General features: G+C 35.4%; 1 protein-coding gene across 1 annotated transcript in view; it reads right to left on the bottom strand.

Moving 5' to 3' along the window:
* RIT2 (Ras like without CAAX 2) overlaps positions 1–13,968 on the bottom strand; it is a 185,265-nt gene that overhangs the window by 123,219 nt on the left and 48,078 nt on the right. The window contains exon 2 of the mRNA XM_069001835.1: positions 5,768–5,824. Within this exon, the coding sequence (XP_068857936.1) occupies positions 5,768–5,824 (57 nt within the window). The remainder of the gene's footprint in view (positions 1–5,767; positions 5,825–13,968) is intronic.

The raw sequence follows: 13,968 nt of genomic DNA, 5'->3' as shown, positions 1-13,968 counted from the left end.
CATCTCCATAATCAGTCTGAATACCCTTGGGAGACTGTCTTTGGAGACAAACTGATCATTTCATATGAATATCTTATCCCATTTCAGATAGGGCTAATAAATATATGGAGAATGATGACTGAAAGGAAAAAAATAAAAGGAAAAAAAAGAAAGCAAACAATCTGGGGGCTCAAATCCAGTTGTGGCTTGCTCAGTCCATCCAAATATTTTATTTTCTCTATAAAAAAGAGAATGGGACTTAATTTAGGGTCGGTCTACGCATGCATTCATTGTTTTATGTAAGAGCAGAAATGTTCTAGAAACTTCTTGTACCCTAAATATGAATGTGAATAGTAATTTTGTGACAATATCTCTTTGCAGATCTAGCAGATGTGCTCCACCTTTGTCTTCTTTAATCTTTAAGGAGGTTTGTATTTCCCTTGCTTTTTCCTTTTTTATTATTGTACCTTGAAAACAAATATAATATTCTTTATATCACAGGCATTTTTTGGTAAGCATTATATAAACCTAGAATATTTCCATCTACATTTTATACCTTTTTTTCTTAAATTCACCCACACACTTCCAACATCTTATTAAAGATGAGTAAATGCATTTTATTTGATGCATTGGTGAATGCACTACTTCGTTAGGAAGCCTCATGGAAATTCATGTGCTTAATGCTAGAGTGCTTTCCATCCCGCACCCATTTCAATTAGAGTTTGACACTGACACAGCCTTAATGCCCTCGACTGCTCATTTGACACAATCTCATGCAGTGATATCTCACCAAAACAGGAAGCTGCTCTCTCATCTCGTTTGCATTATGTATTCATTTTAAGATTAGTCACATGGTTAATGAGCATCTTGGAGCCCGTCCAGTTTGCTGCTCTATGTCGTGCTTCCTTTCCTGACACACCACTTACATTAACTCTCTGTGATGTTGCCAAAGACTGTGCAGACTGTAAATTGCTCTTAGTCATTTGTTCCAGAAAATTATCACATCCACTGCCATTTGGAATTTATGCCCATTGTTGACTACAATTAAATATTAAATGTGTGCTAAAATAATTTAATTTTCACAAAGTGCTAAGCTCTTATTTTTTTCTACATACAGTGTAATACTAATTTTACCCTTCCCCTCCCCCTTTACTTACAAAACTAGTATGTTTCTGTCTCAAAATTTTGAAATGCTTGCAGAAGAGCCTAAAACATGGCCATTATACCAAATTGATCTTGAAATGGCATTAAACTCAAAGTGACAGCATTAAAATTAGGCATTCAGATAACATTTAACTTTTTAATCAATGTTTACCCTATATTTTAAATTAATACTGGCACACCTATTTCTGTATTTATGTGTACACACACTTAGTTATATCTAATCTGCAGTTTGAGTTTCTCCAGATTTTATCAGCTTTTCCAAACTAAGACAACCAGATGAAATAAAAGAAAGTTTCCTACATCTGAAAGAAACATTTACTGTGCAAATTTGACACCTTACACGTGTTCTGCACTACAGAGAGCATTTCTTCCAATAAACTCTCATTGGAATAAAAAAGTTAGGCTTTCCACATACTTGGAAAGACAAACCAAACAAAAAACCAGCAAGCAAACAAAACCTCAACAGAGAAAAAACATGCAAATAATTCTAAACCTATTTGTATAGCCCTTTCAAGATCAAAATTAACACATTTGAAGTATATGTATGGATAACATACAAATCTATAACCATATGTATCCCTTAATGTAGAAACTGAAATATCCTTTCAGCAAAATTTCTGTGTCACCTCACAGTAGCAGCAGCAGCTTTTCTGTGATCAAGATGCCCTGTAATATTTCAGAAATGTCAGTGGATAACAGAAGAAAAAAGTTGCAAGTACAAAGCACCATTGTATTCTTATTGGATATTTCTGCTGTATTGCTAGAGATATGAGTCATTGCAGAAAGAGAAAACTCTGATGCATTGGTAACATAATGGTGAAACACAATGAAAAGGAATGATAGGGAAAATCCATGGATTCCTGGGGACTCTTGCAAAAAAAAAAAAGAAAAATAACACCTTGCATCTTCAAAGCTACAAGACTATTACTGCACAATGTTTAGGATAAATCCCTGTGTGTTTAGATGGGAGCAGAATTGGGAAGGGATAGCACATTTGGCAGCAAATTAAAGTGAAGGGACTCTGCATTCTCTGGTCAGTATCAGCAAGCAGTTTTCACTATAGCCTCATGTTGGATTAGACTGAAAAAAAAAAAAAAAGAAAAAAATATTTTCTCCCCTTAAAGCTCACTGTCTTATCAGTTTATAGATGAAGCATAAAATGTAAATAAAATACGGAGGAAAAGAAAAATCTTCTAAAGACCTTCAGAAGCCAGTTGACCATGTGTACGCTTCTATAGAGTTACAAGTAGGCCAGGACATAAAATGTGTTTGTTATACAAAAAACAAACAAACAAACAAAACCAAACAAAACAATTCTTAGTATTAAAAGGATTTGAGCTTTTATGAAATAAAATATGAAACCCATTTAGAAGCCATTTATTTTTAAGTCAAAGCAAAAAAACTACGTAGTTTCCTTGGTTTAGGGTTTTTATGTGTTCCTAATTGACCATGGTTTGACCAAGATGGTTTTTGGAGCTTTTGTATTTTGTGACTGAATGTGGTTTGGCTCTGCTTTTCAACTAGGACATCAACCAGATTGTACCAGTGCATGTGTTTGGAGAACAGTTTTTGTCTCCTATCTTTACCAAGATGGCAAACTATTTCACAGGAATCTACAGAAATGAAAACCAGGTGAAATCATTATTCCATTTCCATGCCAATGCTTAAAGTTGACAATGAAAACTTAAAAATGACAAAGGGATTATCAATATTTTGGTAGTCCCAGGGGCATCAACAACTTCCCCTTATCACCTAAAGTGACAGACTTCTGAGATTTCAGGGACAATGATTCTGCTTACAAAGGCCCCTCTACTTTGGTACCTCCTACCCATCTATTTGTGTTAGGAGAGATAATTAGAAAAAAAACCCGATAAAGTGCAGGGAGGTACAGCACCAATTCTGTCAGCTCCACCTCTTCAAATCTTGTCTAAATTTGCACAGCTAAGTATCATGGTCACTGCCACCACAATTTCATACCACAGAAAACACAGAGAATGGAATAGGTAGAGGAAGAATATCAGAAAAAAAAAATAGGTTGGTATTTATTAGATCCTTATGTTCATGTCAAGCAAATGAAACAATCCACCTTATTTTAAAACTCAGCTGTAGAACTGTAGTCTCAACAGTTTGGTTAGTACTGCGAACCTGTGGATTATCATTTGAATACACTACAGAATTTTTTCTGGACAATATCAACCACTCAGTGACCTCTACAGAAATCTTCTTAAAAATGCCCAGAGACAAATAAAGCCACAGGTAAGAAGAACCAGCTATTTCCAAAGAAGTTCACAAACAAGTGAGGCCGGTGTGCCCAGGAAAGCTCAGGACAGTCCGTAAGTTCTATAATCACGATAGAAATTGCTGAGGAATGGAAGTGTCCTAAAATGTATGGCACAAGGTAAAGGTAATAAATTGATATCCAGAGAGATCGGGGATCTAAGACAGAGATGAAAAACTGTATTTAATTTTCTTCTTTGTTACTCAGCCAGCTTGAGTGTAGATTACATATGTGGCCCATTTTTTTAATTTCTGCATCATCTGCTGTTGGGTTACCGTGAGAAACAAAACTCTGACTAGACAGATCTCTGATCTTAGATGATAACTTCCCCATGACATAAATAATCTGTGTCTGGCTCCTCATGACTTTTGAAAAATAACCTTTTCTCTGGTATCTCCTGACATCAGCGTAGCCCTGGATGTGCTCATTTTGGATCCCCTTATTTTTTTAGGCTGATGGTCTAAATAGCAAAAATATCCCTACCAGTGGATGTGTAGCTAAACATGAGATTAATTCTGTGAGTAGAGACCAGTAATGTAAAAGTACTAAAAACAACTTCAATGATACAAACTTTTTCAGTGGGCTGACATTCAAAAATTATGTGATTGTTGTAATAGATGTGACAGCAAGTGATTCCTTCTACTTTTTTTTTTTATTAATGCCCAATTTTAAGGCATCATACCACAAGTTTACCTGAGAGGAAACATACATAATTAGCCCAAGATTATTTTCTTCTGTTTAGTACATGTTTTGGAGCCCAGATAGTAATAAGAGTTTTTCAGGATGTCCTCCTGTTTTTCAGGATGTTTTCAGCATGTTCTGAAAAACAGAATTGCTGAAGAGAAAAACTTTTACTTCTAGATCTCTGTCTAGCCAGCTGGGTGAGATGGAATTCACAGTTCCCTGTTTACTTTTACCCTCTCTTCTCTTCTTTAGTGTTGGTTTTCCTGAGTGGAAGCTCTTCCTAACTCAAGGAGACCTTCATCCTGATTAGGTCCTCTAGGCATTCCTGCAGTATGTACTTAGAATGCATCATAAGCTTTCTTTCTCTTTATGATTATCTATTATTCATATTGTGGTGGTGTCTAGAGACCAATAAGTTAAGATTATGATGAGATACAATATAGGGATAAATACTGATGGCAGGTGGATAGCTAATAATAAAGATGGATGTATGTACATAACTTAATGATGTCGATAACTAAAAATGTTCTTCTTTTCCAATTAGATTTAATGATTTCTTTTTTTTTATGAGAGCAGAAAATGAAATTGCAACAATTCCACAGTAGTTTTGCCTTCTTTAAAGCTGACACCTTTGCTATTTTGCAAATTTTTTAACAGTTATAGGATTAGTAATGAAATGAAAGTTTATACATTTTTTCATTATTAAAATTATGACCATTTGCCAAGAGTTAGCATCCAGGAAATGTGGAATACTATAGAAATAACTAATAAAAATATTAAGTGTCATTTCCTGCTCTATTTAGCAATACAATAATTTTATAGAAGTTAAAGGTGAGTTCAAAATATTTCAAAATTTAAAAGAAAAAAGGTTTTTGGCTGAGGGCGTTAATTTCTTTTTTTTCTCCAAAGAAATCTTTGTAAATGAGGTTTGTTCTAGTGCTTTTTCCACTTACTGGACCCAGATTCTCCCATCTTTTCCTTGTTATAATTAAATATGGCACATGGATAGTGTGTATAAATGCAAGTATATGTAAAACTAACAAAGGCACTCTTAAATGAATAAAAATGCATTTCTGACAGTCAGTAAGCATTTAAAGCTTATTTCAGATGAAAAAGTGCATTGTAATAAAGTGTAAAGCAGATATGTGTGAGTTTCTGTTACTACCAAAACTTATAAAGTAGGGAAACCCAATGAAGTTAGCAGAGTGTGTAATCCCAGAGCACAACTCTATTAAATTGCGTAGTCACTTGATGTTTCTAGAGAAGGCCAGCTAGGACTTTAATAGTGGAAAAGAGTACTAAAATAACATAACTTAGAAAACAAAGAAAGAAAGAAACAAATCCCACTCCAGACTGGAGTTTTTACAATCTTTAGTAATTTTATTTCATATTCTGCAGCTATAAATGCACTACATTATTAGATACAGTGCCTGAATGCAGAACCCTGTTTTTGAAAGAGATTTTTGTATAAAGCACTCCAGGAAGAAGTATCTACAGTAAGAGCATGACACAACTCAATTGTCAGCACAAAATTAAGGTGTAATCTAAAGTTTGCAAATCTTGCTTCTATCTAAGTGCCTTTTAGAAGCAGCTTCTCACTGTCTCACAATCTCACATAGGCAGAGACTGAAAGGGATGAACAGGAGAATAATCTGTACTCACCTATAGTTGGATCATGGTAGTCAGGGAACCGATGGCTAATGAACTGCATTGTCATTGCTGGAGAGGAGAAAGAGAGAGGAAGGGAAGAAAAAAGAATTTTATCAGCACTATTAAATAGAAGCAGGAAGAAGAACACATGGATAATTTGCTTATTCAAATATCAGCTCAGAATGTGAGTACAAATTTTGCTTTATGTCTACTTCTGCAACAATGCATTGATAACTCAGAACTGATAAATGAAGAAAAATATGAATTAAACCTCTTTCCTTGTCTTCACTTCTTAACTTTTAAAATACATTGTATCAATTCTTGTATTAAATCTTACTTTTTTTTAACACTTGGTAAATACTGTTAATCTGATATTGCATACAGATGAAAATTACCATGAGAAAAAGATAAAACATGATTTACAGGACAGATCCATAAAAGTTTTCATGGTGCTACAAAATGCCACTAACTAGAGTGCCTAATTTGATTTCTGGTGTACTTAGGAGTACCTAATTCATTAAACTTGATGCAACAGAAGAAGGCTTCTCTCAACCACCTGGAGCACCTTTCTTCTGAACAGACTGCTTTTTAAACTGCTTTCAGAAATTTTTGGAAAGTTTCATGACACTTCAGAAAAACTGCATTCTACCATTTGGAACAGGCGGCAAGGTGGAAGTGCAACTCCAATTTATGTGGAAAGGCACAAATTTTCACATCCTGTCCAACACGACATCTGAACTTCATTCATCGTGAATAACCACAAAAGTAAACTTGGGTATTTGGTGACGGCAGTGATACAATGAGCAATCAGAAGAACAGGGCAAGTTACATTTTCTTTGTTGTTTTTCCTCTGAAATTTGAATTTCAAGTAATTTGAAAAGTAAATGTATCTACTGAACAATGAGACTTGTGAACGAAAGCATTTCAAAAGCAGAATATGTGAATTCTAATTAAAAAGAAGGAAAAAATAAAAAAAGGGTCAAATAGGATTTTTAAAATACTGCTTGATTTTTAAGCCATTTTCTTTCATTTTTTTTTTTTTTTCTGGCAGTAAAATTCATCTATTGCTACTATATAGATATTTGTTCTAAAAAGTACTTGATCTGAAACATAATCATCAGTCACAACCCATGAAATCCAGCATTGAGGATCTCAGCTGCTTTCAACAACATCCACAACAAGAGGTTATGAACGATATGTGAGACATTTTAAAAAACCTGTGTATAAATACATCCATTTTTCAAACAGCATTGTAGTTTAATGTTTGTCCTTCTCATATTTTCAAGAAAGAGAGGTTAGGGAGATAGTTTTATAAAACGATAAAGAGAAGAAGTATTAAACATTTATTACCATGTTAATAAATTATTGCATCTTTAGTGTAGACAAATATAAATGCTAAGAAGCAGCATTATAAATTCATAGATACCAGAGAGGGTAACTGTGTAAGAAAAAGCTCATTCAGTCTATATATATTATAGGGCAATAAATCTACGTGCAGTCACACTCATGTCTTCTGTATTATCTGTTTTCAGATGCATTACTTTTAAGTACCGTGCATGTTTGGACACTTTTATTTCCAGGACAGACACCTGATTTTTTTTTTTGTTTGTTTGTTTGTTTGGTTTTTTAATTTTGACAGATTTTTAGCCACCTCCATGTGATTACTGATTTATGAAGCATAAATCAATGCCTGATGTGATCTGCCTAGTTTGTTCTTAGAAGCTGAGGCAGCTAGCAGAGATGCTGTTCGTAGGGCTTATACCTACACATTTCCAGCTTTCTGAGGCCTTGTACCACAAATTAATTCAATTTGCTTCACAACCTGCTGCTTTCTCTTGCCAAGCATTTTTGTCTTTAAAAAACACCCCAAACTATTCTGCATCTGATCTCATTCTGTTTCCTTTTGGAGCTATGCCTGAGTCACAAAATCTGTAGTTAGAATTGAAATAAAAATTCTCAGAGGACAGGCAGAACTCATGGTAAATGTTTTTCCTCTCGCCTGAGACAGCCACAAGTGAATACATCATTTATATCCTCATCAAATCCACAGTATCCAAGAGGACTGAAATAATTTGAAAGCATCATATTGTATTAAACATCAAGATTTCTATTGTAGCATGCAAAAGTGGAAGTGTTCCAAAGGACTGTGAATGTGGGGACATGGTTTGGTGGAGATCTTTGCAGACCTGGGTTAATGGCTGGACTTGATGATCTTAGAGATCTTTTCCAATCTGAATGGTTCTATGTTTCTATGATTATTCATAAAATGAATGTGGAGAAGCACAGAATTTGAGAAAGGTGTCAAGAGAACACTCAAAATAATGAAGTGAGAATGCCTTACATTCATCTCGTTGGGAAAATGGTGAATAAAAGCTTCCTTCTCTACACATTTTGTCCCACAACTTCATCCCTGACAGGTCTTTGTCACAGGCTCCTCCTAATCACCAGAGGAAGGAACTTCTTTGGCCGGTTTAGTCTTTGTCACCTCCCACATGGGGATTTAGCACCCTCTCCCTGGAACAGGGTACACAAGGAATTGAGGTACACTGATCTTTTTAATCACTGAATTCCAGTGCAAGATAAGGAAACTGGAATTGCAACCCAAAGAAATAACTGATTTGTGGCTCCTTATAGCAGGAGGATAAAAGACAAAGAAGTCTCCAAACATCTGATCCAATAAGAGTTTTGTCCAGTTTTACCAGGTATTCCACAGACTCGGCTGCTGGATGTGCAGAAATTAGTTCTAAATGATGGTTGAAAGCTGGTGGAATGCTTCCCAGAGGACAAGGACATTCAATCACCACTGGCATAAAACCACGTAGCTCAGCTGGAGCCTTGGGAATTAGACCTGTCTACAACCAACCCTATCTGGGCTCCCCAGCAGGAGAGCTGCCTCAGCTGGAATATGCTGGCTTCTTCATTGCTACTGACATCAGCTCCAAAGTCATTTTCCAGAGTGAATTAATTTTGAAAACTAACACAAAAATGGCATTGGTATTTCATGCTGTGAGTTGAAAATATTCTCCTTGGTTCCATGGTTTTCCTCATCCATTACATTTTTCCGTATACATTAGCACTCATACCTGACAAATCCAAACTGTCATTGAATACTTTTGTGACTTTTTTCCTTTGGAAATCCAAATTATAGTACACCAAATTTTTACAGGTCTATAAATGAGGGGACCCTTGACTCTAATTTATGCCATATAGAAAGCATGAAATGTGGCTTTAAAGCAGGATACAAAAATAGAATAAATTGGTAAGACTGATACTTGAATAAATACATATACATGTGAAAACTGTGTCAGTTAAGAAATGGTTAAAAAAAACCAAATCAAACCAAACAAAATCCTTTTAATCCATAGCAGATATTGTGAAACATTTTGAATTGCAAGTTGCCTGAAAATTTTTAATGAATATTTTATGACACTGTGAAGATCATTTCATTTAAATGGGACATGTACATCACACAACAGATATGATAAGTGAAAGGATCATTGTTTCAGATGAATAGCATCTTCTTTATATCCATCTGTGGCTAAGCAAATGCAAGTTGCCCCAGCTGAGCAAATGTAAGCCTGATATGCATGAGTAACTAAGCAACTTTAAAGTTATCCTGTCTTTTTAAAACAAAAAAGGTGTTCAGATCCTGCATTTAACTTTTCTTTGTTTCTAAACATGTGTATCCAATATTTATAAACTATCTAGAAAGGTGTACATGATAGCTATGCTTTCATAGAAATATATACATTTTCTTTGAATAATAAATTTAGTCTTGGCTTCTACTTTCAATATAATCCCTAATTCTCTCTTAATAATATTTTATTAACCACTGAGTAGGAAATGACATGCTTAGAAAAAGGCTGAAGTCAAATATTTATTCAGAAGCATCCTTTTGACCAGTACAGCAATACTAAATTTAATCTAAAGACAGCAGTAATCTTAAAATATATATATATGTGTGAGTGGGCTCATAAGCCAATAGGAAAAATGTTTTGATACTCCTACAGCTGTGAGAGCAGATAGAATAGAATCCCACTCTTTTTCTAATTTGTTCTAAATTTATTTATATCAAAAACTTTGAAAACAGTCCTATATCTATTTTTCAAGGTTGGAGAGTACATTGCAAGCTTACACAATATTTGTTATGCTAATAGTATCCCTGATGTGAATATCTCATCCTGAACTTCCTATACCTCTTTATTCACCCAAGAACTTCCACATATTCATACTCTTCTGGGTGCTGGTGTGATGGTATAATAAATCTGTTTCCAGTAGAATCTTTACCCCCAGCAAAAAATCCTACACTTTAAGCACTCCAACAAAATTACCACAGCAGTTGTAGCTCAGAGACCAGTGATTCCATAGGGTTGATTCACACCATTTTAATTTAGATCCACCCTGTCAGTGGATCCTTAACTCGTGTTTTTTATAAACACTGAGATTTCAATGAGACCAGTGCAGAAGGCAGACGTTAAAAAAAATGTAATATAGCAAAGTCAATGGATTTGAGGATTAGTTCATGCAGTTCATGAAAAAAGAAGAAAGTATAAATATTATTAGCATAGAGAAGGTGGCAAAGAAAGTACAGAGTCTAAAAACTATAAGTGCACCATACAAAGAGACATTGTCACAGAAAAGGAACAGATAAATATGCTTTATTTAAAAATTTAACAGGCAACTTTGCCTCTATCTTATAACACTAAATAACTTTCTAAAACATGGTCAGGGCATATTTAACACACCTGATTTTATTACATAATAAAGCATGTGCATATTAATATATATATACAAATGATATTGTATCAAAGTTGGACTATTTCAATAACTAAACAAGAACTATATTGCTACTATTTTATTTCTGAAATTCTAAAGAGTTTGAACAGGTCTGGTCTTTCTGGTGGTCTTTCTGGGTTTTTCACAAGCTTTTGGGAGTCATCTTCTAAAATATATTGTCTTTTCAGAAGTTCATGCCTGAAGACTGGAATGTTTACTTCTATTTAATTAGCTTTGAAAAATGACAAACATCCTTATAACTATCCATGAATTTTTAGATTGGCTAGTCAAATAAATCATCATTTGCAATTATTTTTCTGCCAATTGAGTCTTAACTAATAGACACCAACCATGTGAAGCCCAATAAGGGAAAGTGCCAGATCCTGCCCCTGGGATGGGGCAACCCTGGATGTACAGAGGGACTGGGGAAGGAGAGGATGGAAAGCAGTGCCATGGAGAGGATCCTGGGGGTCCCAGTCAGTTGGACACGAGTCAGCAGTGCCCTGGCAGCCAGGAGGGACATCCCTGTCCTGGGGGGCATCAGGCCCAGCATCACCAGCTGGGCAAGGGAGGGGATTGTCCCCCTCTGCTCTGGGCTGGGGTGGCCTCACCTTCAACGTTGTGAACAGTGATGGGTGACCCAATGTAAGAAATAAATAAAACTATTAGACAGTGTCCAAAGGAGGGCAACAAAGAGGGTGAAGAGCCTTGAGGGGAAGCCATGTGAGGAGTGGCTGAGGACACTTAGTCTGCTCAACAGGAGAAGAGACAGAGAGGAGACCTCATTGAAGTTACAACTTCTTCATGAGGGGAACAGGGGCAGCCACTGATCTCTGCTCTGTGTGACCAGGGACAGGACCCAAGAAATGCTCTGACATTGTGTCAGGGGAAGTTTAGGTGGATATAAGGAGAAGGTTCTTCCCCAGAGGGTGGTTGGGCACTGGAACAGGTTCCCCAAGGAATGGTCAGCACCAAACCTGACAGAGTTCCAGAAGCTTTTGGACAAAGCTGTCAGGTACATGGTGAGATTTTTGGGGAGGGTCCTGTGCAGGACCAGGAGTTGGACTCAAAGATCCTTGTGGGTTCCTTCCAATTCAGAATATTTTTTTCGTTCTTTCATTCTGTGAATAGTAGGAGGCAAAGACAGGTTTCGTTTTTTTCAAAAATCTAATGAGCTCTATGAACTGCATTAACACTCACAGCCAGTTTGAATGGTTGGAGACACCAAAAATTATGGACCATATTAGGAGGAGAAAAAATTTAGAATGTCTCTAAAAGCAATCGGAGAAAGATTTCATCTGTGCTCAGTTTCTACAAGTTTAATGACTCAAGGTCAGAAAGAATTAGGAAAGGAAAAGATATTAAAATTAAACAATTTCTTTTTCTGTGAAACAAATGACAGATGTTAGCTATGAAATAATTTAGGCTATGGACTAGAAAATATTTTTAGACATCATATGAGGGATCTTCTGGAACAAGATTCAAACATTGAAAATGTAAAAAACCTCTTTGATTTAAAAGTGTTTTTTAAGTGAAAGTGTTGAGTCAGTGAAATGTAAGGTTCTTTTGGAGATTTTTCCCTTATATTCTCAATTTAAGGTAGGGAAAATGATAATTTAATATATGATGTTTAATAAGGAGAGCATATAGAATCAGATATGCAACTAATATCAGTTCTGGAAATTAAGGTTTTGTTTCTTAAACTATTACATGTTTTAGATCTCAAAGACTCTATAAAGCCTTTTTATTTCCAGGAAGAAGCTTCCATATGGAAAACATTGTTTTGTAAAACACAAGGATAATTTAATGGTCATATATTTATGACCTGCTTTGGGTGGGAGGGCTAGGGGGAGAACCTGAGGGAGTTTCATATACAATTCATGAAGTCACAGCTGACTCATCTGCAGCCTTTATGGTTTTGAACAAAATATGTTGCATTTCTGAGTTTGTTTTCCTACAATTTACTAAGAAAACTTTTCTCTATCAGATAGGTGACAATTTTCCAGGTCACAAAGAACTAGGTGATTGGAGCATGCAAGATATTTCCTTTATTTTGTATGTATTTATTTTATCTACACATGCTGTATGTCGATTACAGTATGTTTTAGAATAAATAGCTGATAGGTTTAGTCTCCTGAACCAAGCAAAGAGAGTGGTGGGGTCTGAGGAGCATTTATTTGGGTCAAAAAGATGCATGAGAAGAAGACTGATGTCTAATGCAGGGTATTTTTTACTGTACTTCATGAAATTTAAAGAGTATGGGGAAGGTACCTAGAGATACATGTCAAATTATCTAGCAATAAGGTATTTTTGCACATTGATTATAGTTATTTTTATGATTGCCCCATGACATGGTAAATGGCAAAGCTTATAGCTAGATTAAAAATTTTGATTTTTTTAAAATTGGTTGCAGTAAACTCAAAGATGTCGCCTCACAAAAAAGTACTCTTCACACTGCCAGAGCGTGCAAGGATTTCTAAGCAGAAGTTTTAATGTCTTTTATTTTGTTCTTCCCCAACCAACCATTACAGACTAGATGCACTGACAGGACATCAGCCTAAAGACACCTTTGTTGTGGCCCAATACAGTCATTTTTACATTGTCATAGCCTTTAAGGAATTGGCAAAAGGCTTTACCACTTCTTTCAGGAGTGAATGCTGCAAAATCTGTGAGCTGCAATTATTAATTTTTTAAGTGTTACAATGTATTATTTATTGAGTGTTGGCTCTGAAATGAAGGCAAGCTAAATTTTATTTCTGTGTTAAACACATTCTGGTGCACTAAAAAAAAATACAGAAGCTTTCTGTGTATAACACAGTCTCCTGCGTAGGTTTGGATGCTGGTACAGCACTGTTTTTTATACTCTTTTTTTTTGCTAAACTGGTGTGTGCTTTATTCACTTATAGAATCTGAAGTCCACAGAAAAAAATATCAGGCATCAGAAAGGAATAGTCTTAAAAACGAAAGTATTTTAAATTAAATATGTGTTACTAGAATGAAAATTAAACACACAAAACCCCCACATAAATTTTAAACAGAAAAAAACCCAACAAGTCATTAGGGCAGCAGGAAGAGAAACTGGGAACTTTTCCTTATCCACTTACCACTGTAACCCTTACTACTGTAAAGTAAGAGCAGATTGTAATAAAAATGTGTTGAGGTAGAGTTAGTGGTAACAGAGCAAGGCAGATGCTTTTTTTGGAGAATAATCAGTTTTACAATTCCTCCTCTTGCATCAGAATGAAACAAAGGACTCAATGCAGAAATTTATATGATGAGGCAATATGTTCCCTAAGAGTAAAAAGAAAGAATTAGGAAGCAGATGAGTGGAATTAGTCCCTCAGAAAGAAAAGGTAGAAAAAAAATCTTTTGTTTTGGGGCTAATCTTGAATGAATAAATAAAAATCCCTAATCACAGAGCAGCTCTCACCCTTCTC

This window comes from Aphelocoma coerulescens, assembly GCF_041296385.1.
Source record: "Aphelocoma coerulescens isolate FSJ_1873_10779 chromosome Z unlocalized genomic scaffold, UR_Acoe_1.0 ChrZ, whole genome shotgun sequence".
NCBI classification, from domain to species: Eukaryota; Metazoa; Chordata; class Aves; order Passeriformes; family Corvidae; genus Aphelocoma; species Aphelocoma coerulescens.
This window is presented reverse-complemented; position numbering and strand designations above follow the sequence as displayed.